The sequence below is a fragment of the Onychomys torridus genome, chromosome 1 (assembly GCF_903995425.1).
Source record: "Onychomys torridus chromosome 1, mOncTor1.1, whole genome shotgun sequence".
In the NCBI taxonomy this organism is placed as follows: domain Eukaryota; kingdom Metazoa; phylum Chordata; class Mammalia; order Rodentia; family Cricetidae; genus Onychomys; species Onychomys torridus.
The window spans coordinates 59,680,944-59,704,201 of NC_050443.1; the positions used below are offsets into that span (position 1 = coordinate 59,680,944).

The 23,258-nt window shown below is 53.3% G+C and overlaps 1 protein-coding gene across 1 annotated transcript; it reads right to left on the bottom strand.

Annotated features, from left to right (window-relative positions):
- Positions 1 to 317: 317 nt before the first annotated feature.
- Rhcg (Rh family C glycoprotein) lies at positions 318 to 23,113 on the bottom strand. The gene is made up of 11 exons (XM_036187843.1): positions 22,806 to 23,113; positions 13,466 to 13,652; positions 9,376 to 9,526; positions 7,219 to 7,366; positions 6,173 to 6,339; positions 5,268 to 5,405; positions 4,960 to 5,096; positions 4,556 to 4,680; positions 4,254 to 4,327; positions 1,667 to 1,876; positions 318 to 655 (listed from the first exon to the last, which is right to left on the bottom strand). The coding sequence occupies exons 1-10, from the start codon at positions 22,990 to 22,992 to the stop codon at positions 1,691 to 1,693; spliced, it is 1,500 nt and encodes a 499-aa protein (XP_036043736.1). The 5' UTR covers positions 22,993 to 23,113; the 3' UTR covers positions 318 to 655; positions 1,667 to 1,690.
- Positions 23,114 to 23,258: the final 145 nt, after the last annotated feature.

The window sequence follows — 23,258 nt, forward strand, 5'->3', positions numbered from 1 at the left end:
AACTGGGTGGGGAGCCCTCCCTCCCTCTCCCTAGCCTTCTGGAATGTACTCAGAGCAAGTTAGTGGCCTTCTCACCAGTGTGAACCATTAACGAGAGGGAAGAGGGGAAAAATGCAGTCTGGCCTGGGTTCCTGGGCCTCGCAGGCTGGATGAACTTCTTGTAGAGAGAGTTGCCCTTTGGGCAAGGGTCTGGGCCAGGCAGGGGGCCAGGTTCTCTGGGACCCTAAATCTCTCATAGGGACCCTACCAGAGCATTCACACCCATTCTACAAAGAACACCAACAACATTTATTTACTAGACAGGGTAATGAGTCTGGGGTCCCCGGGAGCACGGGAGATACAGTTGGGGAACAGGTAGGGCGGGAAGAGTTCATGAAGCGGTACCCCCGGGAGGGTCAAGTCCACTCCCGCCCCAGCCATTTTCCATAGGATATGGAAGCATCATGAGCCCAGGCAGGGGCAGACCTTCCGCAGCTGACCCTGGCTTGGAGCTCTCTTGGTCGGAATCTCCTCCATTCTCAGGCAAGCCCCCTGGGATGAAGGGGGTATGGGAGGTGCTGGAGCCAGGTCAGTAGGGCCTTTCAGCTGTCCTGCTCCTGCATCCCCAGCTAGGTCGCTCCAGCTCTTTCCAGAGCTTGGGGACAGTCTTTGAAGCCTGCAGGGAAATGGGGACAGCAGCAGGTGGGTGTGTCCTCCTAGGCCTGCTGCAGCCTCCTGGTATCTTTTGTTTTTCTGGAGGAGGTGGACACCAGCAGCAAAGGCCACAGTCTGGCTCTGGTCCACCCTAAAACCTTCTCTCCTGACATGTCCCTTTGCCTCCTACCCTAGAACCAGCTACTTCCAAGCTCTGGGCTCCAAGGAAGGCAAATGTGTATAAGCTCAATGACAACGGCCTTGTTAGCCATGTGGCTTGAATCCTGTGCCTTAATTTAAGAAGAAATGAGAGGACTGGGATGCAGCTCAGCTGATGGACTGCTTACGCAGCATGCACAAAGCCCTGGGTTTGCAGCCGGCACTGTATACCATGGGTGTAGTGGGACACACTTGCTATTCCAGCACTTGGAAGATAAGACAGGATGATCAGGAGTTCAAGGTCATCCTTGGCTACATAGTGAGTTCAAAGACAGCCTGGGATATCTGAGATCCTGTCTTTAAAAGGGGGTTGGGAGTGGTTGATTGTGGTGGTACACATCTGTAATCCCAGCACTTGACTGAGGCAGGAGGATGCCTAGTTCTGGGCTAGCTTTGGATATGAACAAGAGGGGAAAAAAATTACCCTGCCTCGTGGAAATTTCTCTTGGTTGGTATCACAGCACCTCATCAATATGATGTGCTCTATAGAGGGGAAGGAGAAAGGACGGTCTAGCCTGGTCTAACCAAGCAAAGCCAGGTCATAGATGAGGAAACCAAGGCCCAATCTCTAGGCTGAAGAGACTCCCCAAGTCACACAGCAGCAAGCAGCCAGAAAGCCAAATATGTCCCTGGGTCTCTTTCTATATGTTCCTCCAGTCTAGCCTACCTATCCCACCTCAGGGGCAGGAGAGCTCATACCTTCATAGCTTCATGATTGCTCTTTGTTCCTTTACTATGGCATCTGGCTCTGAGACCTGCACCTCTATTGAGAGAACCAGCCCACCCCCACCCCCCTAAAGACCACAAGGCTTACCTGCTTCTCACCTGCCTTGGGAACTTAGGGTATTAAGGATGACGAAGGTACTGGAGTTGCTAAGGATACTGGAGGTGTAGGAGGTACTGGAGCAACCAGGGATGCTGAAGGTGTTGGAAGGACCAAGGGTATTGAGTGTACCACAGGAGCAGGATGCTTCTGGGCGAGGTCCTCAGGAATGTAGACAACACTGTTCACCTCTTCGTGAATCTGTGGAGAGAGGAAGCTGCTTTCAGGGTCCAGTCACAGGCAGGCTCTGGTACGTCAGTGGAACTCAAAGTGTGTGGGGGGGGGGGTGGTAAACCAAAGGCTGCAAATACTGTGTGGCGAGTGCCCCCTTGTGGTCATGCCGAAGATCCACTGCCACGAACACCCCTTTACAGCTTACGGTCGGCGCTGCCGGGACTGGCACTGTCCGGGGTGCTGAGGCACGGCCAGAACCAATCAGGGTCCTTGCCCCACAAGAATAGTGGCTGGGCAAACACTGGGTGGCCCAAGAGTTCAGACTGCATTCTAGTTTCTTACAAGACATGAGGGGTTCAGGAGGCTGCACCCATTTTTTGAAAGATGAGCACTGTGGTGTGTCAGAACTAGAACTGCATCCCAAAGTAGAGCAAGGGAATGCGAAGACTGGAAAGTAAAGCACGGATGAGGCAGCTCAGCCCTGCCTTCTCGCGGCTGTCTCACCCCTTCATCCGGGAAGACAACCCAGGGGTGCAGGGGCGGCTTTCACTTCCAGGAATTTAGATTCTACCCCACCCCCCAGTAGTGCTGAAAGCATATAGCTGGGAGAAGATGTGAACTTGGCATTGATTGCAAAGGTCATAACAATTCAGGATGGGATGGAGGCATGTCTCAGCAGTTCAGAGCACTTCTCACGCAATCATAAGGGCTAGAGTTCATATCCCAGCACTGTGTAACATGCCAGGCACCTGGCACATGCCAGTAACCCCAGTTCCAAGAGGACTGGAGACAGGAGACCCACTAGGGCTTGCTGTGAAAATGTGAGCTCCAAGTTCAGGGAGAGACCTTGCTTCAAAGGACTAGGCAGAGAGTGAGAGAGGAGCTCAGTGCCATTTTCTGAATGCATAGGTACATACATCTGTGTGGGCACACATGGATATACGCTCAGACACATACACACAGAAAGACAGATGATGATAGGCAGACAGACAGATAGCGACTATAGGCGGTATGATAGATAGATAGACAGACAGATAGGTAGAGAGAGGCAACTCCTATTTTAGGTCCATTTTATTCAAATCTTTCTCTCTTCCTTCGTTCCTTCATTCGTTCGTTCCGTTCCTTTCTTTCTTTCATTTTTCAAGACAGGGTTTCTCTGTGTAGGCCGTCATCCTGGAACTAGCTGTGTAGACCAGGCTGGCCTCAAACTCACAGAGATCCGCCTGCTTCTGCCTCCCAAGTGCTGGGATTAAAGGTGTGCGCCACCACCGCCTGGCTCCCAGGTGCTTCTAATTGTGGTGTCTTAAATCATGTTTGTGTGGGCTTTAAAGATAGGATGAAAGCAGTTACTCTCAATAAAAGTTTATTAAGAATACACTTTTAATTAACAGCACAGAGCAATCTGTGTGCCAGACAGGAAAAGAGAAAGTGGATAATCAAATCTCAGAGAGTCTGGAAATCCTACACAGAGAAAAGACTGAAAGGAAACACACTCAGAAGTGTTGGTGGCGCTTCAAGGAAGGTTGGTTTTGTTTTTGCAGTGTGTGTGGGGCCCCAAGCTGCTGGATGGAAGCTCTGACCTGCCCCAGGTGACTCTCAGATGCCAGGAAGGGTAAAGAGCCACCAGCCTAACAAGGAGATTATCAGAGCAGGCTCCCGCTAAGTGTCACCCAGAGGTTGTTAGTACTTCTGGGGAGGGTGGCTTGCTTTAAAAAAAAAAAAAAAAAAAAAAAAAAAAAAAAAAAAAAAAAAAAAAAAAGGAAGGAAGGGAGGGAGGGAGAGAGAGAGAGAGAAAGAAAAAGGAAGAAAGAAAGAAGAGAGAGAGAGAGAGAGAGAGAGAGAGAGAGAGAGAGAGAGAGAGAGAAGGGTGCATATGTCATACCAGGCTGGCCTCAAACTCACTATGTATCTGGGTGACTTTGAACTTCTCATCTTCTTGCCTCTATCTCCAGAATGCTGGAATAATGTGGTGCTGGCGACCAACAACTCAGGAGCACTTTACCAACTGAGGCAGAGCCCCAGCCTTTGCTATTCTGTTTGTGGAGGCAAAGCCTCACTCTGTAGCCCAGGCTGGCCTCAAACTTGTGGCTATCCTCCTGCCTCAGCTACAAGGTGACACTGTTGCTGTCAGGGCCGGGGACAGACTTTGGAAGTTATCACTAGAACACAGCTGGCTGACACACCAGAGTCAGGCCCCGTGGCAGGCTGCTCCTGTGACTCTGTCTCCAGAGTGCATAAAGAGAAAGGTATATACAGCCCCTCTTGGGGTCCCCAGGAGAAAGAAAGATGGATGGGGAAATGTCTTCCATCTACAGGTGACACCCTGGATGTCAGGTGAAGGCAAGGTCGGGGCGTGGGGAGGGGCAGAGCTATCCTTGCACAGGAACCAGTCTCTAGAAACTACCTCCCAGTAGATGGTGTCCTCAAAGCAATTTTCATCAGCAGCTTGTCCCCAGAATGGCAATTTCAAAATGAGCCCTAAACAGATTGGAGGACACGACAGTCAGAAAATACTCTCTGCTTACCCCCAACTTTTCCCCTCAGATGGACGCCCCCCCACCACGCTCCCAATCCCACAGTGGACAATACAGATACCAGGTATTTCGGGGAGACCCAGGCCCACCCTTAAGACATTTTCTTGGGTCCCCCACTTGGTGAATCCCCCACCAGGACCCCATATTCTCTATTACAGCTGCTCTCACTCACCCACAATGATGCCGCCCACCAGGGCCATGGCCAAGGTGAGGAGGAGGCCAAATATCTGGGAACTGCCCTGCATTTTCCGGGTCCAGTCCGTCTTATAGCCCCCAAAGCCAAATGTGTGGACTATCCTGGGGTAGAGACAGAAAACGAGTGAGGGCCCCACAGAGAGGCCAGGGAACTGATTATCGCCACCTCCTGGACATGCTCTCCAAACCCTAAGCCTCCGCCCTCCCGACTAGATTGCTCTGGTCTCTTGAACCCATTGTGGCCGCTCTGAGGATGGGGAGAGGGGCCAGTGGATGGTCTCGCGTGGAAATGAAGAGGGGGAAGACACTCTTGGTCCCGCCCACCAAAGAAGGACTAGAGAATGAAGGAGGAAAACGCACTCACACCTCCCCCACATTTACCCTGGCTCTCCGTACACATCAGGGGAGGAGTAGGCTGCTGTCACAGCACCCACGATGCTACCTATGATGCCGGGGATGCCATGCAGGTTGTGAATGCCACATGTGTCCTGGATGCGCAGGCGGGACTCCAGGAATGGCTAGGGGGAGGAGGGAAGGCGGCATTGCTCGCGCTGCGGCTGCGGCAGGGGCATGGGGAGGCCTTCAAAAACACAGTGTCCCTTAGCTAAGCCTCACCCCCTCTGTCTCTCCCTACTTTCAGGAACATAAACCCCCCACAGCCTCCCCAGCCCCAGCCCTAGGGTCCTCACCGATAGGTACGCGAATCCTAGGGTGGAGAAGACGCCACAGAAGAAGCCCACGATGAGGGCGCCGTAAGGTGTGAGCATCATCTCCGCGGCTGTGCCCACGCCCACCCCGCCTGCAAGCGTCGCATTCTGGATATGCACCTGGGCAGGGTAGGCAAAGCGTGCAAGCTCTCAGCTCTGTTCCTGGAGCGTGGCCTGTGCTCACACACCTTGCAAAGTTGGGAGCCGGGAACAGCTCAGAGTCTGCCTCAGCAAGCCAGGAGCATGCAGAGGGCCTTGGCCCAAGCTGAGAACGGCTGCTTCGTGTGCTCTGCAGGCAAGTCCCCCACAAACCCCAGCAGGCCTGGACATGTTCTGTGCCCACGAGGCGAGTGTGCTGCTGGACACATCCATGGGCCCTAAAAACCCATGGGCACATTCCCTTTTTCTCCATGTCTACCTGTGGGCCAGTGGGCATATCTGAGTGCACGCTGTGTCTATACCAGGTATTTGTGGGCCCCTGTGCATGCCCAGCTGCTACCAATGTTCTTTGTTGGCCATGGCAGGTCCTGTGCTGCTGGCTTCTCTAAGTGTGTGGCCTGGGACAGCTTTAAAAAGTCCAAGAGGCCAGTGGCGTCAGGAGAATGAAGACCCGGTAGAGGGGACACGGACACACACACACACACACACACACACACACACACACACACACACACTGGCAACTCTGCTAGGCAGGCCTGATGCGACACTCAACTAGCACTGGCTAACAGCATTTCAGGCTGTGGGGAGGACATGAACATTTGGCAGGAATGACCCACTGTGAACATCCAGGTTTGGGTGTACCAATCTAGAAGCTGCCTACCATGATGAGATGTAGGCAGGGCATGGCAGTCAGATAGGGACCTCCCCCCAGAAGCCCCCCTGCTCACCATGTCCAGCTTGCCCTTCTTGTGTATGATACTGGACACTGCCACTGTGGCTAGTACACTAGCCGCCAAGGAGAGGTAGGTATTGAGGGCTGCTCGGTGTTGGGTGTCTCCGTGGAAGGAGCTGGCTGAATTGAAGCTGGGCCAGTATATCCACAGGAAGAGGGTGCCTGGGTCAGAACACATGCAGGACAGGGGCCAGGAGAGGGGGTGTTAGGCCAGGCTCACAGAGCCTAAGCAGAGGCACTTGCCTTTCAGCTCCAGGGATATCCCGCTGCTTCCAACCTATGAGCATCACTCTCACTGGGCTCCTTCTAGAAGGCCCTGCTGGACCAACTCACCTAGATCCCACTTGGCCTCCCATACCACTTCACAAAGCCTTCTCTATCTCCCCAACCCTAGGACTTGTTACATGCCCCCCACTCTCATAGCATCATATGGGAGAGTCACTCCCCTCTGTAGACAGATTAGCTGGTGGCACTACCATCTCTCAGTCTACAGGGCGATGGAAGGAAGGGCTGAGTCTGATAGACATCATATGTCATGGGGACCAAGTGGCCAGTTCTTGTTTCTACTCTGCCTTGGGGTATTCCATGAGGGAGAGAATTGGACACCCAGGACTCGAAGTATCTACAGGCTACTTCATTCTGCTCTTCCTCGAAAAACAAACAAACAAACAAACAAAAACAAAAACAAAAAACACCCAGTAGTCACCCACTGATTATGTGGAGATCAGGGATGATCATGACAATAATCACCCACCATGGAAGACCCTCACACATTCATAATCGCCCTCACCCACTTACAGTGGTGGTTCTTACTCGTTACGGGTGGCTGCGCCTCTCTCCATTCATCATGGTGACCTTCACTTATCACGGCAGTCTTCCAACTATTCATAGTTGTTCTTATCCACTCACAGCAGTTCTGACCAATCACAGCAGCCCTCACCGGTATGGCAGCACTCCCCCACCGTGGTGGGCCCCCCACCAACATAGACGATGTCACCCACCATGGCTGCCCTTACCAACGTGACAGCTGTTAGTTCTCACCGATCATGGCAAAAAGGTCTGAGTGGTACACGGAACTCTGTCTCTGCTTGCTCTGCTCCAGGTTTTTTCGGTAGAGGATCCAGGTCACTGTGAGCCCAAAGTAGGCGCCAAATGTGTGGATGGTCATAGAGCCCCCTGCATCCTTTGCCTGGAGTGCAAGGGGCCTGTCAGGGCCTGGCACCCTCTCTCCCCACCCCACACATATGCATGCATGCTTAGCCGTGGAACACAGTAGCCTATTTCCCTGTCCTACTGTCCTATTTTTTATCGTGTGTGTGCGTGTGTGTGTGTGTGTGTGTGTGTGTGTGTGGTTGTTTTTTGTTTGTTTTGTCAATTTGACACAATTTAAGTCATCTGGAAAGAGGGACCCTCAACTGAGAAAATGCCTCCATCCAACTGATCTATAAGCAAGTCTGTAGCGCACTTTCTTGATGGAGGAGGGCCAACCTTGGGTAGGTGGTTCTGAGTTGTGTAAGAAAGCAGGCTGAGCAAGCCATGGGGAGCAAGCCAGGAAGCAGCACCCCTCCATGGCCTCTGCTTCAGCTCCTGCCTCCAGCTTCCTGCCAGGACTTCCTTCGATAATGGACTGTCAAACAGATGTCTAAGCCAAACAAGCCTTTTCCTCCCCAACTTGCTTTGCATCATGGTGTTTCGTCACAGCATAGAAACCCTAAGACAGTTCCCACAGCAGCCATTGAGCAGAGGGAGGCAGGATTCTGGCTGGCCAGTCAACAAAACGCCGGGGCCCTTTACACTTATCCTCTCTCTCCTCTGCTTGGTAGCTAGCTCTCCCGGTCTAGCTTTGACTGCCGGTGGTGGGAAGCCTCTGGCCTGTTAGGCTGGTGGTAGCGCCCTCTGCTGGATTGCCTAGCCCTGGAGGCCCGCCCTTAACACAGGGCGGGCTCGGTGCCTCTATGCTTGGACCCCTCTCTGAATTGTAAATTCCTGGGGTCTGTCTCAGTGCAGCCTGCTCCCCTCTGCCTACAGCCTTCAGCCTCGCTCAACAGAGCCTCAGACTCTGAAATCTGAGTATGTCTGATGCACTGGCCAGGTGCCAGGGCAGAGAGCATCCAGACATCCAGACAGGCCCCCAAGAGCAATGAAGAAAACAGACAAAACCACGTAAGAGCCATGCCAGGGAGGGACAACATGGAGAAAAGCAGGCAGCGTCTCTCGGAAGTGACATTCAGCTTGAAACGTGGCTCATGAGAAGGATAAAGATGAGAAGAGAGCCAGGGTAAAGTTTTCAACAGGCTCAAGCTCCACGCAGTCGGGGGCATAAAGGAGGTCACCGTCCAAGAGCAGTCCGTGGAGGCGGAGCCACGCCTAAGCTTGGGGGGTGGGGGTGGGGTTGGAGCCGGAATGTGTAGAGTCAAGCTGGTGGTAGTTTTTAATCGGGGGAGTGGTCTTCTATGTCTGGTGAGAAGCCTACTCTGGCTTCTGGTGGAGACTGGCCCGGCCATGAGTCAGAGATGAGAGAGACGGTGGCTGAGTACCAAAAAGGAATGCCACAGAGATGGGCTGGAGCCTAGGGTGACCTAAACTCCTCCCCCGCCCCCGGGTAGGGAGTGTTCCAGGCTGGGTTCAAATGTGGAAGAGGAGGCTCAGAAATGCATAAGGTAATAAGGTGATGCATAATGATATCTCTTCCACACTGAGGCCGGGGAGGTTCCCAAGAGTCTGTAGCGCTGTTAGCCAGTTCATGGAATCAGCCAAACCCAAAGCACAAAATGGCATTCCTGGGGTTGTGGCATTCACAACCAGTGCTTTTGTATATGATCACTTCTCTGGGATCCCTCCTGGCAGATTCATCCTCAACGCATTGAGCTTTTTTCCCCCTTTGGGAGAAAGATCTAGGGATGTATGAATGCCGAAGTATGTGCAGGAATGTCTCACTCTTTCCAGCCGATGGAAGATAAAGGAAGTAAAAACAACCACCCAAATTCAGAAAAGGCCTGCTCTGCCCAGACGCTGGGCAGATAGTTAGGTAGACAACGATTTCGCTAGGGAGGCGTCGTGATTCCTAATTTGCAGATGAAGAAACTGTAGTGTAGGAAGCTGAATGGCTTGCCAGGCTGCACATATCCACAGACCTCTCTTTCTTTATCCCTCTTCCTCTCCCCTAACGTCTCCCTCCCCCTCCTAAGCTTTGCTCACCTCTATCAGGTTCAGGAGGATATACTCATTCACTGCGAAGAGGGTCACTTGGAAGAAGGTCATGATAAGCAGCTGGACTGGGCTGATCTTGCCTAGAACTGCCCCAAAGGCCACACAGGTAGATGCCACACAGAAGTCAGCTTCGATGATGCTATAGAGAGACAGACCAGAGAAGAGCTGCAGCTAAAACCCAGAAGTGACATGCCAAACCTTTGGCCCTCTGTGGACTGAGGCTGGTGGTTTAATCTTTGTGAGCCTCCGTTTCACGCTCGGTGATAATGGGCTCATCACAGTTAGGGCCATGCATGCATAGTATGTCTGGTGAGAAGCCTACTCTGGCTTCTGGTGGAGACTGGCCTGGACATGAGTCAGAGATGAGAGAGATGGTGGCTGAGTACTGGACAGGAATGGCACAGAGATGGGCTGGAGCCTAGAGTGACCTAAACGCCTCCCCCATCCCCGGGTAGGGAGTGTTCCAGGCTGGGTTCAAATGTAGAAGTAGAGGCTCAGAAATGCATAAGGTAGTCAGATAATATCCTCCTCCACACTAAGGCACCAGGGAGGTTCCAGAGCAGCAGTGGGAGCCATGCCTTCCCTTGGCAGCCTCGTGCCTTGTGGGCAGCTTATGCTCAGGGAACTGAGTGGTCTAGCCATTGTTGTTGAACAACCCCTGTATAACCCTGCCCCCTGGTTTCTGCTTGCCTTCCCTGAACCTCCTCTTATTGCTTCCGTTTGTCAAAAGCCTTCCTCAGTCCCTCCAATGTGGCCTCTGCTCCAGACCCTGAGGGCTCACTACACACTCACCTGTCCCTGCCACTACCATGGCCTTCTGGGGTTACTGGGTTCTTCCTGCCGCTTTACCCACAAGGGAGGGTCCACAGAAGAGAGAGAGGGGCCTCCCCAGGAGATAAAGATCTAGAGTGGTAGTGGGCATAAGGAAGGGGCAGGAAGGCCCAAAGAAAGGATGGGGCAAAAGGAGGCATACAGGCCCCCCTCAATTCTCAAGGGCACAGCCCAGCCACCCCAGCAAAGGGATTAAGGAGAAGTGGACATCTACTGCAGCCACACCATGCCTACACCCGCAGGAGACCCTGCTTCTGCCCACCACCTGCTTTGCTGGGCTTTTTGTCCCGTGCCAGCAGCAAGAATGCTGCCCTGCACTCTCAAGCCGACTTCCGGTGTGGCAGCTGAGTCCATGAAAGCTGCCAGCAGGGTGGGCGGAGGGGAAAAAGGATTGCTTCCTCAAGGCTGTCCAATATAGAGCAGATCCTCCTCATGTTCAGGGGTGTTTGTAAAATGGAATGGAATCAGGGTGAAACAATCTAATTGGGGGCCCGTCTGTGGAATGAGGGCACCTCTCAGAGCATATCTGCAGAATGTCTCCTCCACTGCTCGCCTTGTTCAGCACTGTGTCCGCAGGGTCTGGCTGAAAGGGTGACAGGCTACTGAGTGCTAGTCACATGCCCTCTTGAACCATCCCCCCACCAACTACAAAAGGTGGGTACTTCTCATCACCCACAGTTCACAGCTGATAGGAAGGCCCAGGGAGGCCCAGTGACTTGCCCAAAGTTCTCCAGCCGCACCCCAAAGAGCCATCTGATGGAAGTGCCCTTTAGGAGGGAGACAGAGGAAGAACAGAAAAGCTGGGCTTCTGCTCATCGATATCTGGGAGGTGGATCTGGGTACCACATTTTAGGGGTCTCAGCGAGGCCTGAGCAGAGCTCACAGAGGAGAACTGCCCCCGAGTGGCAGATGAACATAGCCAGGGCAGACGTCAGAAGTATATCCACACCTCTAGACACACAGGCCAGGTCTGGGGACTACACGCCCAGCCCAGTCTTGGACTCCCAACATTGGCTCCTGGCCAGCAGCTGGGATCTCAATCCCCAAAAGCCAATTTGCCTAAACTCTATTTATCAAGTGGCCAGCTTGCTGAGTAAGCGGTTCAGCTCAAGCTTGCTAACTCGGAGTTTGTAACTACTCTTTCGAGAAAAAAAAAAAAATTAATGGTATATGTCCTCATGTGTCATAGCCTTTCTTCCGTAGTGGCTAATTAGATACATAATGGGTACATCCATACTTTGGGCCGATGGTATTGAGGATATCTTGTGCATTTTGAACTTGGGGGAGCGATGCTTGTCACTGTCTTTCCCGTTTCTTTTGTGTGTCACTCCCTGGCCTGAGCGGCTGATCTTTCACATGTTCCACTTTCAAACATCTGGCTGACGGCGCTTGGCTGGTACTCTACTTGTAGCTGCAGATGTGGTGTTTGAGTGAGAAATGGAGCCCAGTCATCTAAACAGTTCCTTCCCAGCTGGTGGTGATACTTGGGGACGTTAGGAGGCGTGGTCTGATGGAGGACCTGCATCACTGGGGCCAGGCTTTGGGAGTATTTAGTCTCCACCCTGTCTCTCCCCCCACGCCCCCTCCACCCCCACCCCACCCCGACCTGCAGCTGATCCTGTGATCCCCCAGCTTCCTGATCCTGTTGCCAAGCCTTCCGGCCACGGTGGACTCCTGGATCCCAAACCCTAATAAATAAGCTCTTCCTTCTGCAGGTCGCCTTTGGTCACAGTGTTTTACCGCAGCAACAGAGAAGTAACTAACGCAGCAGAGACTTGCCCTCTGCGCGTGGTTTTAGATCCATTTGCTCCTACACTCTTTCTGGGGCCTTGAGGAGCAGACTGACGAATTCCCAGCGCCACCGACGACTTTCTGAAATAAGGACTTTCCCCTGCTCTAGCCAAGCTTCTCTTAATGCTGGCATCTGAAGGCCATCGGACACGCCTTAACCTGCAAGCCGGGAGCGATCCTCCACTCTCCGGTTTCATCAAACGTCCACAGCTGCAAGTCCAGAGGCCAAGGTGCGAGAGAATGGCTTTGCTTGTTGGTTTTTGACAAGTTGGTTGGAGGGGGGATTTATTATGTTATTGGTGCTGGGGTGGGTTGGGGAGGCTCAGAGAAGGCCACTTCACTGTGGAGGAAAGTGAGGTGCCTGGTGGGAAAGGGCTGGTGACACTTAGAAGGCTGGAGGTGGGAGAAGAGGCTGGTGCCCCACTCTGGGAGGCCAATCCAGAAGGCTTCACCTGGCAGCCCGCGCCCACACGCCAGCTCTTCTCAATGCTCATTCTGCCCAGACGAGGTGGAGTGCAAGGGGAAAGGGGCTCCATTTGGTGGGGTTCCCTATTTCAATGTCCTCCCAGCAAGGAGCCTTCTGAGGCTAGCTCGGGCATCTGGCCCGCCCTCCCTCCTGGGTCCCTGGGGTTGTAATGTCTCAGAGCGCCCGCAATTTCAGTGTGTCACCAATGAGGGCTTGGGCCCTTCCTGCCTTCCTCTTCTTCTTTTTTTTTTTTTTTTTTTTTTGGTTTTTTGAGACAGGGTTTCTCTGTAGCTTTGGAGGCTGTCCTGGAACTCGCTTTGTAGACCAGGCTGGCCTCGAACTCACAGAGATCCACCTGCCTCTGCCTCCCGAGTGCTGGGATTCCAGGCATGCGCCACCAACGCCCGGCTCCTTCCTTCCTCTTCTTGACAAGACTATCCTCCACCACGGGGAGAGAGACCCTCCCACAGTACCCGACTGAACATTACAACCTGCACCTGGAGGGTAGCGATGAGAAAAGAGTGTGTGGGTACCGCAACTGCAGGTGTCCATCACCGGACCAAGGTGTCCTGAAGGAGGAGCCACCCCATCCCAAACCCTCCGAGTCCACCTCCCTCACCGTCATTCTTCCTGTCCCTGCCCACTCCCTCTCATCCCCCAGCCTCACCGCCTCTCCCTCACTGCACCCGCACCACCATCCCGCCAGGCCTTCAGAGCCTTTCCCAGTTTTGCTCGCCCACCCACCCGCCAGGCCCTCCCTGTGACCACAGGACCCGCCCCAATCCAGACCCTGCCCCCACTCCCGTGCCACGCCCTCTCCACCCTCCTCCCCCGCCCCCCAGGACCCACCCCCAGCCAGAACTCGCTTGTGAGCACCGCCCAGCCCACCTGCGCCCCCTCCCCACCCAGGGCGCACCCCACCCCCGGACCGCCCTCCCGTCCCTGCCCAGCCCATCCCGCCCGCGGCCCCTCGAACTCTCCCCGGCTCACTTCTCGACGCTCAGGATAATGTGGCCTCCGTCAAAGAAGCGGAACCAGCCTTGCATGAGCAGCGCCCACTGGATGCCGAAGGCTGCCAGCAGGAAGTTGAATCCTACAGCGCTGAACCCGTAGCGCTGCAGGAAGGTCATGAGGAAGCCGAAGCCCACGAAGACCATGGCGTGCACGTCCTGGAAGCCTGCCGGGAGAGCGCAGTTGAAGGTCGCTGCTGTCTAGGGAAGGTCCACCATGACTTTGAGTCTGACAGGCCAGCACAGCCTAGGGATAGCTCCCGTATTTTCAGTCAGTGCCAGAACCTGGAGCCCTGGCTCCCTGATCCCCTTAGCCCTGCCCACCTCTTCGCTGCAACCAGACTACAGCTGGCTGGCAGAAACAAGAGGCCTCTTGATTGGTAAAAAATAGCCACTGCCTCCATCTTAAGGTTCTCTGGAGGGAGCCAGGGGACTAGAGGTGGGTCCCCACATTAGACCCTTGGGTGATAGGGTCAAGAAGATGACTGAGAGCACCCTGGGGAGATGACAGTTTTCTTGTTCCGCCCTCCATCCAGATGGCACATAGCTGGTCCACATGGGTGGGCAGCTGAGCCTTTGATTCGTTTATCTCCCCCGCCCCTTGCGGGTCGTGGACTACAGGGCCTTCACTCAGACGCTTTATCAATGAGTTTCTTCCACAGGCCCTGGGCATTTGAATTTGAGGCTAAGCTATGAGTTTTATTGAGGGTCCGGAATCTAGAGCACAGATCATCTGAGGTCGTGTAGCCTCGCCCTCTCCATTGTAACCCTTTCCTCAGGGAGAAGAGTCACTGCTAATATGAATAAGCAGGACCTTGGCAGGCCGAGCAAAGTCGCACAGAACTACTCATGTCCACACACCACCACCACCTCCACCTCCACCAAATGAACTTCCTTCAGCCATGCCATGGAGAAGTTGGAACACCGGTGTTCCGTCTTCTGGATGGATGGCTGTTACCAAACAGACTTGGGGCTCAATACGTTTTATAATGCCACCTCGCAGATGTTGCAGAGGTTAAATACAGACGTGTATGTCAAGTTCTTGGCAGAGTGTGTACCCATATCAAGTGACCCAACTGGGCAGTTGTCTTTACCTATTATTGCTCAAGCATTGCCCGGATTTCCAAGTCTTACCAGACTTGTAACTCAGTGTGACACCCCCCACCCCCCCCCCCCCCCCGCAAGCCATTTCTCTGTTCTGAGCCTCTCGGGTTTCTGATACAACTATAGGGGTGAACTAGAATGATTTGGGAAGGGATAGCATGTTCTAAACTGTTCTCTGAGCACTAACACTGCTTGCTTTTAGAGCCCGAGAAAACAAGAGAAGGCAGAGAGCTTTGACAAGTGGAAACTTGAGTGTGGTGGCGCACTCCTTTAATCCCAGTCCTCAGGAGGCAGAGGCAGGCGGCTCTCTGTGGGTTCGAGGCCAGCCTGGTCTACAGAGCGAGTTCTAGGACAGCCAGAGCTAAACACAGAGATACACTGTTTTGGAGTGGGGGGGGGGGTGGGGGTGAGGCTCAGACAAGTGAAAACTGAATAGAAATAAGACACAAAGGAACCATGGATGCCATGGGACACAAAGAACCAGACAGAAGGGCTCCCATTGGCCTCATCTGGGGCGATTGAAGCCCCCAAATAATGGTTTCTCATAATAAGTTACAGTCATTTACATACAGGAATTCCTGAGTCCAGGCTGATAATAAATAGGTAAAAATGGACAGTGTAGCAAAGAGGGCTCTTGCCTGCACTAAAATGCTGGCAAAAACCACCGCCCTCACAGCAACAGCTCATGAGTGATGCTCAGTGCAGGGGAAATTCCAAGAAGAGCAGGGCTTTTGCGCTGTCTCAAAGGTTCTGCCAACAAATGACGCATTGGTCTCAAGGGAGGAACAAACAATAGTAATTGCACAGAGGAAAAATTAGGTTACATATTAACTGGGGGAATAAAAATTAACATGTCCATTGGTGGCAGAAGGACATTGTGTGCCTCCAGATGGGACATTCTAGAAAGGATGTGTCCCCCAGTATCCCCCATAGGGTGCTCTCCCCGAGACTGCAGGGACAAATTTAATAATGAAAAACAACTGGACACAGAATGAGGAGTCTATTGTTCAAAGGGGGTGAGGCCGAGGCAGGGCGTAATGGCGCACGCCTGTTAGCCCAGCACTTGAGGGACTCGGGCAGGAAGGTTGCAAATCTGAAGCCAGCTTGTGCCTCGTAGTAAGACCTTGTCTCAAAAAACAAAACAAAACCATAGTGGTGAAGCTGTACTCTTGGAAATTATCCACGTAAGTCATGGAAAACAAAGGAAAGTTTTGTTTTTTTGTTTTTGTTTTTAACGATTCCAGATGAAAAGATACGCCAATTATACTTAAATACGTCTGAACTGGATTTGGAAGAGAGAGTATGGGGAAGAGCTAAAAAAGGTTATTAGGTCAGCCGAGAGAACTAGGTATTGATGGTGGAGTAAGGTACCTCGTCCATGGGGATGTTTGAAGTTGAATGATGTTGTACTGGAAGTGAATACTCCCCTTCTTAGGAAATATGCTAGAGTGTTCCGAGGGGAAGACTATGAGGAATGTAACTGGCCCTCCAAAAACGTGTGTGTGTGTGTGTGTGTGTGTGTGTGTGTGTGTGTGTGTGTGTAGCTGGAGAGAGAAAGCAACATTCACACCTGAGTCAGAGTGTACGCAGCATACTGTGTCTATTTTAGCAGCTTTTGTAAATTTGAAATTATTTTCAAAGACAAAGTTGGAAAAGAGGGAGGAAAGGCAGCTCCAGGGCCCTGCCAGGCCACCCGCCTTCGATACACCGGACCACTTCCACCCTCCCTCTGTGTGCCAGATGCACCTCCTCCCTCTGCACCCCAGCCCCACGGCGGGGTCTTTGGTGTTTGCTTTACTGGAGGGCCGTTGCCGAACGGCCAGCAAACTCATCTCCCTACATATCTCAGAATAACGTCCCTGCACTGAGAAGCCTTCTGATCACGTACTTTTTTTTTTTTTTTTTTTAAAAACAAGGTCTCAGTATGTAACTGTCCTGGAACTCACTATGTAGACCAGGCTGGCCCAGAACTCACAGAGATCCACCTGCCTCTGCCTCCCGAGTGCTGGGATTAAAGGTGTGTGCCACTACACACAGTGGTGACCACCTACTCCAAGGCAGGCTGTCCCTCATGGTGCCTCCTTTCCTTCCCAGTCCGTTACAAAGTGACTGTGTTTACTTGTTTGTCTAATCCACTAAACCATAAAGCTCCAGGAAGATAAGCTGTGCCTGGTCACCAGGGCATTCTTGACACCAAGGAAGAGTGCCAAGGGGGACCGTCCATGATATTGTCAAGAGTACAGCATACTGGTTACTCTTACAGGCGACCAGGGTTCAATTCCCAGAACCCAAGTGATGGCTCATAATCATCTGTGACTCCAATTCCAAGGTCTCTCACACCCTTTGGTCTCTGCAGGCACTGTGCATGCAAGTGGTGCATAGACATGAATGAGTCAACACACACACACACACACACACACACACACACACACACACACACACACCGTGATACTGTGTGTGTATTTTTAAAAAAAGACTATAGCATTATTATTATTATTATTATTATTATTATTATTATTATTTTGCAGCCAGCTGAGCACAGTCAAGGAGCAATGGGGGAAATTTTACAATATGGCAGGCCTGTGGCCCCTCACCTTCTAATGCATAGGGCTGACGAACCCTGGAGCCCCTATAGTCTGGCAAGGTAGTATGAACAATGTTTTTGTCTCAGCAACCTTGACCTTGAATTCTCCTATCTGTTCTCATCTGTCTCCCACCCTACCCTGCCCAGACACAGGCCTCCTGGTCACCCAAGGCTAGAAAAACAAATGGACATAGGAAAACTGACCTGCACCCCCCCACCCCCCAGCCCCCCACACCATGCACCTCAGGATGATGCTCTGAGCCCCGTTTAGGGTTCCAGGTTTACTCAGCTCTGCTGAGTTCAGCAGAGCAAACACATCCTGGCTGGGGTCTCTAACTGTGTGGGTATTTCCTGGATTATCATGTCCCGTGCCTTATCAAGTTACTGACTGTTGTGGGAAAAAAATAGAGCGAATGCATGCGGAGCACCGTAGAAGACCTTGTGGTCATTCTGGGAAGAACTGGTGAGTGACAGACTAATAACTCTGTGAAGGAGAGAGAGGCGGCATGTTCGGTCGGATGAGGGTTCCCCCAGGCAGGGAGCAGAGCTCAGCGGCAGGAAGACAGGGCTGTTGACACACTTAGAGCAATGGCAGTGCAGAGGTCAAAGGTTAAGTGCTGGGTGCCATCCTGGCTGTGGTGAGCCCAAGACAACCAACCACAGAAGAGGCAGGGCCTGAAGCCTGAGAGAGCCAACTGTCACCGACTAGCATGCAGGCCCTCAAGCGGCTGAATGTGGGAATGAAGAGAGAGACAGGTCGAGCCCCGCATACCAGTGTGCCTTAGAGCTGGAGGACAGGAAGAGAACACTGGTGGGATCCCCAGGAGAAAATGTCCCGTCAGGAAGCAGGGGCCTTTCAAGAATGGGGGCGTCCAGATCCCAGTGGCACAGAGGCCCACGCAGGCAGAGAAGAGCAGATGGGCAGCAGGGCACACCTGCCCACCCTGAAGCCGCCCTGGGTCTGCCTGGGTCCCAAGAGCAGGCATGAGAGATCCTGGGTTTTCCTGTCCTTCCGCCCCACCTGGACCCCTGGGTGCCCTGTCCCTTTCTGTCCCTCTCTAGAGACGTAGCTTTTCCTCAGACACCTCCCTTCCTCTTTCCCTTCTACTTTGGCCCGGAGTTAGTACTGAAACCATCCATTCATCACATTCTCTTGCCTCGGGTTCGGTGCAACGTTAGAGATCCAAGCAGTAGCCACGTGGAAATCTGGTCTGTATGACTTCATCAAAAAGGCATGTCCCCTCCGGTCTACAGACAGCTATCCCAAGAGGTTCCTGTGGGGGACTTTTTAATGATGGAACCCCATCAAAGCCCCGGCACAGGCCATCGCTCAGTCTCATTAGCAGGTGTTTCTCTTTTTCACTGTCAAGAATAACCAGGTGCAGGCGACTTGCTGCTGGTAAGTGGAAGCTGGCCCTCTGCCCTTCTCCCCAGTTTGGGGTAAATCAACCCCAGTCTAATGAGGCAGATCGGCACACCAGTGACCAACCATGTTAGCTTCCACAAGAGGGCGCCATTACATAGCTGTTTCCACTCTCCCACTCCTGGCCTCCTCTGCTGCTCTGTAACTCTCCAGCCCAGGCTTCCCCAGCCAAGGTGTTCAGCCAAAGCTCACAATAGTTTCCCACCCCAGCGAGTGGCTGAAGGCCCTTTCCCCACTTCTACTATATCATCTCACTAAGGGTGGTGCCCTGGAGGTACTGGATATCCATTTCCTAGAGGTCAACCGGCCCCACTTGTTTTGTGGGACCATGAGGACAATGACGACAGCGATGGTGGTGATTCTAAGTGCCAAGGTCAGGCGACAACTTTCTCCTTCCATCCTGGGTTAGAGAGAGCACACTCAAGTGCTCAGGCCCGTGCCGCAAGCGCCTTTCCATACTGAACCGGTTTCGCCTGTCCCTTGCTTGTTTTCTTAGACATCTGTTAGCAGTTGCCCAGTTCTTCTGGGACACCAGCACTACACAGTGTCCTGCTGGGGGCAGCAATGGCACAGAAAACTCCAGAAAGCAGGCCGGCTGTGCAGGAGAAGGGTGTGGTTCCATCCCTGCCTGTCCCTTCCTATGCCACTGCCCGACTCAGCCCTGGGCTCCCTAAAACACATTTCTTCCACTGTAGAATGAAGAGAATAGATTTCCTGCCTGGCAACAGGCAGACAGCACATAGGAGCCAAGAAGTGCACAAAGGAATGTGAAGTCTACCATAGCTCTAAACTCGTACCAGGGACACGTTTCTCAGCCACATCTCTAGCCAGATGCCGGGCCTCCATTTAAACATTATGGACTGTTCAGTCCCTTCTGGAGCACCATGTTTATTTTGGAAACAGCACCCTAAAAGCCCCGAGTCCTCTTAGACACTCTATACTTCACAGCATAATCCCACTCTACACAAGGGCAGTCTGAGGCTCAAGGTTAGGTCACCAAGTGAAGGATCTGACCCAGATGTTTCACTGAAAGGTGCATCACCAGGCTGTGCTGCCACCTATTCTGGTTAAACGAGTTCTGATGGGATGAAACCAAGTCTGAGGTGCAAGTCCCTAGAGGACCAGGCAAGCCTGGAGGCTCAGGCCTCAGGAGACAGACCCTTAGTTGTGGGAAATCTGAGCATCCTCTCCTTCAGGCCCTTTCCTAACACACGTCTTGACCTCCCTTGGTGTCTCTAGACAGCTTCTGGGGTCAGGGCCTGGTGGTACTCCTTGGCCCAGCTTCTGCAGCCACAGCCCACGGTCACTGAGGCTGCTATACCAGCGAGGAGGAGACTTTGCATTCTGCAGTTGACAGGGCACTTCAGATCTCCAAGAGCATGAGGGCACGTTCCCAGCTAGCTCCGTGTATGTTGTCTGGGAAGGGCTGGGGCTCGGGATGCTGATTTCAGGCCCTTAGTGCTGATCTGCTCTGGAAACCAGAGATGCCCAGCAGGCTCCACTAATCCCTTGAGTAGGAATGAGGCCCCCACAGTGCACCCTGAACAGGGGATGGCTGCAAGCCAAGAAGACCCACAAGGGCCTGTGCTGCCCTTGGGAATTACCTGGTCATGCAGAAACCAGGCCCTGGGGACCCGCCTGGCCGGGAAGCTTCATGCTCCTTAGTGCCTAACCACAGTCACCACGGTCTAGGAAGCTCAAAGAGTAGAGCTGGGGAGAGGCGAAGGATGAGATGTGGGGTGAGAGAGTCACCCAGGAAGATGGCTCAGACCCCAGAGTAGCTGCCTGGGCTCCTGGTTTCTTATTGGGTGACCTGTGTGAGACATGTCTGCTCTATGGGTTTAGTTTTCTCATCTGTGAAATGGGGCGGGGGCGGAGGAGGGGCGGGAGGAGTAGCGATGTCTCCCCTTGAGGGATGATAGTGATGATCAAGGAAAGATCCCACGCTTGACTGCATCTGCTTCTGCCACCACAGTACTTCCTGTCCTGGTCAAGGAACACTGAGTTACCTCCCACTTCCTGCTTCCGGGCAAGCGCCCCCGCCCCCCATCTCTTGGAGTTAGAGACAAGGGCAGCTAGGGGGCATCCTTGGTGTGGTTCCCTTCTCCCTCAGCTTTCTCTCCCTTCTCTCTCACAGTCCTTCTCTTAGGCCACTCTGACCCTCTGACCTCTCTTCCCAGGCTTCCCTTCCCGAGGTCCCTCGGCTTCCCTGATCTCTTTAGCAACCAGGACTCCCCATTGTCGAAAGGGACTGCCAGCCCAGCGCACCAGCACCACTGGCCTTGGGTGTCATGGGATGCGGTGTTCGTTCTCAATAAATCTGGGAGTCCGTGAGGACCAGAGGATACACAACTTGTTTGTCCAGAGTGACCTTAAATCCTAATTCACTGGAGTAGTCAGGGCCCACGTCAGAGTGACCCTGTAGATAAGTAATTATGGAGTGATGGAGAAGAAGACAGGTGGCCTGGGGAAGAGGGACAGTATAGGAGTTGGGGAGACTGAGGACTGCATCCCTTCTTAGGGGGCACGAGGTTCTGTAGCTTCCATTGTGGGATCTTGATGCCCTACACCGCCAGGACAACATAGAAGAGCTACAAGCGCCCGTGAAAGGGAAGCCTTACCCTCACACTTCTCTGTGGGGCTGGCTCTGGTGCCCAGATGTGAGCAAGACAGCTGGAGATGAAATGGGGAAGGTCAAGGATGAACCCTAAACTCGCCCGCTTCCCCATTTGCCTGCCAAGTCCCCACACAGAAGAGGAAGGTTTGGCAACATGAAGAGTGGATTTGCACTGTGGATTCTGAAGCCACGGCTGTCAAGATCTCTTCTGAAGCACACAGCCCTGAATGGGGTCCCTTGATTTCCAGACATGGAGATGCCCTGCTGCTGAGCATGCAAGCTGCAGGGGGAACAGAGGTTGACCTAGGCAGCTGCTGGAGAAAAGCAATGGCCCATGACCACATGAGCATCCACTGCTAGAAGAATTGCCCTTGGCTGCTGGTAGACAGACTGGACATTTAGAAAGCACAAGGGCATTGGCAGAGTCCTGGGCTGGCGGTCCAAGGTTAGGCTGCCTGGAGTGACCTTGGGCTGGTCCTTTATGCTCTCAGAGATGCCTAAAGTCCTCAGGTGCCTGTGTTTAATGCTCTTGTGATTGACAGCTTTGTTGTAAAGTGAGGTTTACACTCCCAGTACTTCACACCGCTTCACACCCCTCCTGGGCCGTGGGTCCCACCATCACCCCTAGTCAGTAGAGAAGGAAGTTAGGGTTCTTTATGACTGGCATCTGCCTGAGAGCACCCACCCCAAAGCAGCAGAGCCATGACAGACAAGATGTCTGTCATTTCAGGGCCATATTCTTCATCGTCTTCTTTTTTTAAAAAAACATGTATGCGTGCTTTGCCTGCATGCGTGTCTGTGTGCCATGTGTGTGCCTGGTGCCCACGGAAGGCAGGAGAGTGTATCAGATTCCCTCCCTGGAACTGGAGTTATAGCTGGTTGTGAGTCACCACGTAAGTGTTAGGAATGAAATTCCCATCCTCCAATGCTCTTAACTGTCGAGCTATCTCTCCAGCCCCTACAGCCATATCCTTAACCATAGGATACAGAAAATCCTAGAGCAGGGGAAGGTGACCAGTGTGGCTTTTTCTCCAAACCCAAACGAGAGTGGATGTTATGACTTCTGGGCCCAACACCACCTGTGGTCCCACACACCCGTCTCCTTAACAACCGTGGAGGGCCATCATGCCACCCATGTGATCGCTGACTTCCGACCTACCCCCTATTTGAAGTGTATGGGAGCCAGGTCACTTGCTGGTTGGTTAATGGAGGTGGGACTCTGGCTTTTGAGGACAAGGAAGGACAGGGACATAGGAGGCGTCTGATGGCTGGGAGAGCTGAAAGTAAAAGAACAACCCAAACCAACCAAACAATAACAAAGACAGCCCATCTCTCCCAGGTGGGTGCCCCTACCAGCCAGTGTGAGCACGTCTGAGTATTTCTCCAGTGACTGGCTGAGGTGGGCGGAGAGGGGGGTACCCTGGTGCAGAGCCTACTCTGGAACCAGCTGGGGACTGAGGGGCAGTATCGCCCCTCCATCTCCACCCTGCTTCAGAGGCAGAGGCAGACCTAATGTGGAGCGCAGTCGGGCGGCAGCCCAATGGGAACCACCCGGAGACTCTTCAGGTGAGCCTGCGGGCCATAGTACTTACTCGGGTAGCGATAGTAAAAGTCGTTCTCAATGTCGCTGGAGATGTTCTTACGCTTCTTCTCCAACCACCAGTGGGCATCCGCCTGTATATCGTAGCGCACGAACACGCCGAAGAGAACCACCATCGCCACCTGCAGGATCAGGCAGGCGACCGGCAGCCGCCCCCGGAGGTTGGTGTTCCAGGCCATGCTCCGCACTGCCGGCCACTCCGTACGCAGGGCTCTGAGGCTGGGGCCACACTTATAGGACCCGGGCACTGGGCGGGGCGGACGCGGAACAGCTGACCCTGGTGCCGCCCACGCGCCCTGGGCGCTACCCAACCGGCAAGGGGCCCGCGGGGCCGCCCCGAGCCCAGCGCCCCTGGAAGCTCCGGGTGATGGGAGCAAGGGCTGAAGGAAGAGAGTAGAACGCCCCAACTTGTGCGCGTCCCGTCGATGCCTGGCCGTTTCTTCCT

What these genes read in the sequence shown, in the direction of transcription:
- Rhcg (XM_036187843.1), bottom strand. Translation starts at nt 22,992, where the DNA reads ATGGCCTGGAACACCAACCTCCGGGGGCGGCTGCCGGTCGCCTGCCTG. An exon ending in ATTATCCTGAGCGTCGAGAA is followed by an intron (nt 9,527 to 13,465) that starts GTGAGCCGGGGA and finishes GTCTCTCTATAG; the next exon opens with CATCATCGAAGCTGACTTCT. An exon ending in TCCTCCTGAACCTGATAGAG is followed by an intron (nt 7,367 to 9,375) that starts GTGAGCAAAGCT and finishes CTTGCACTCCAG; the next exon opens with GCAAAGGATGCAGGGGGCTC.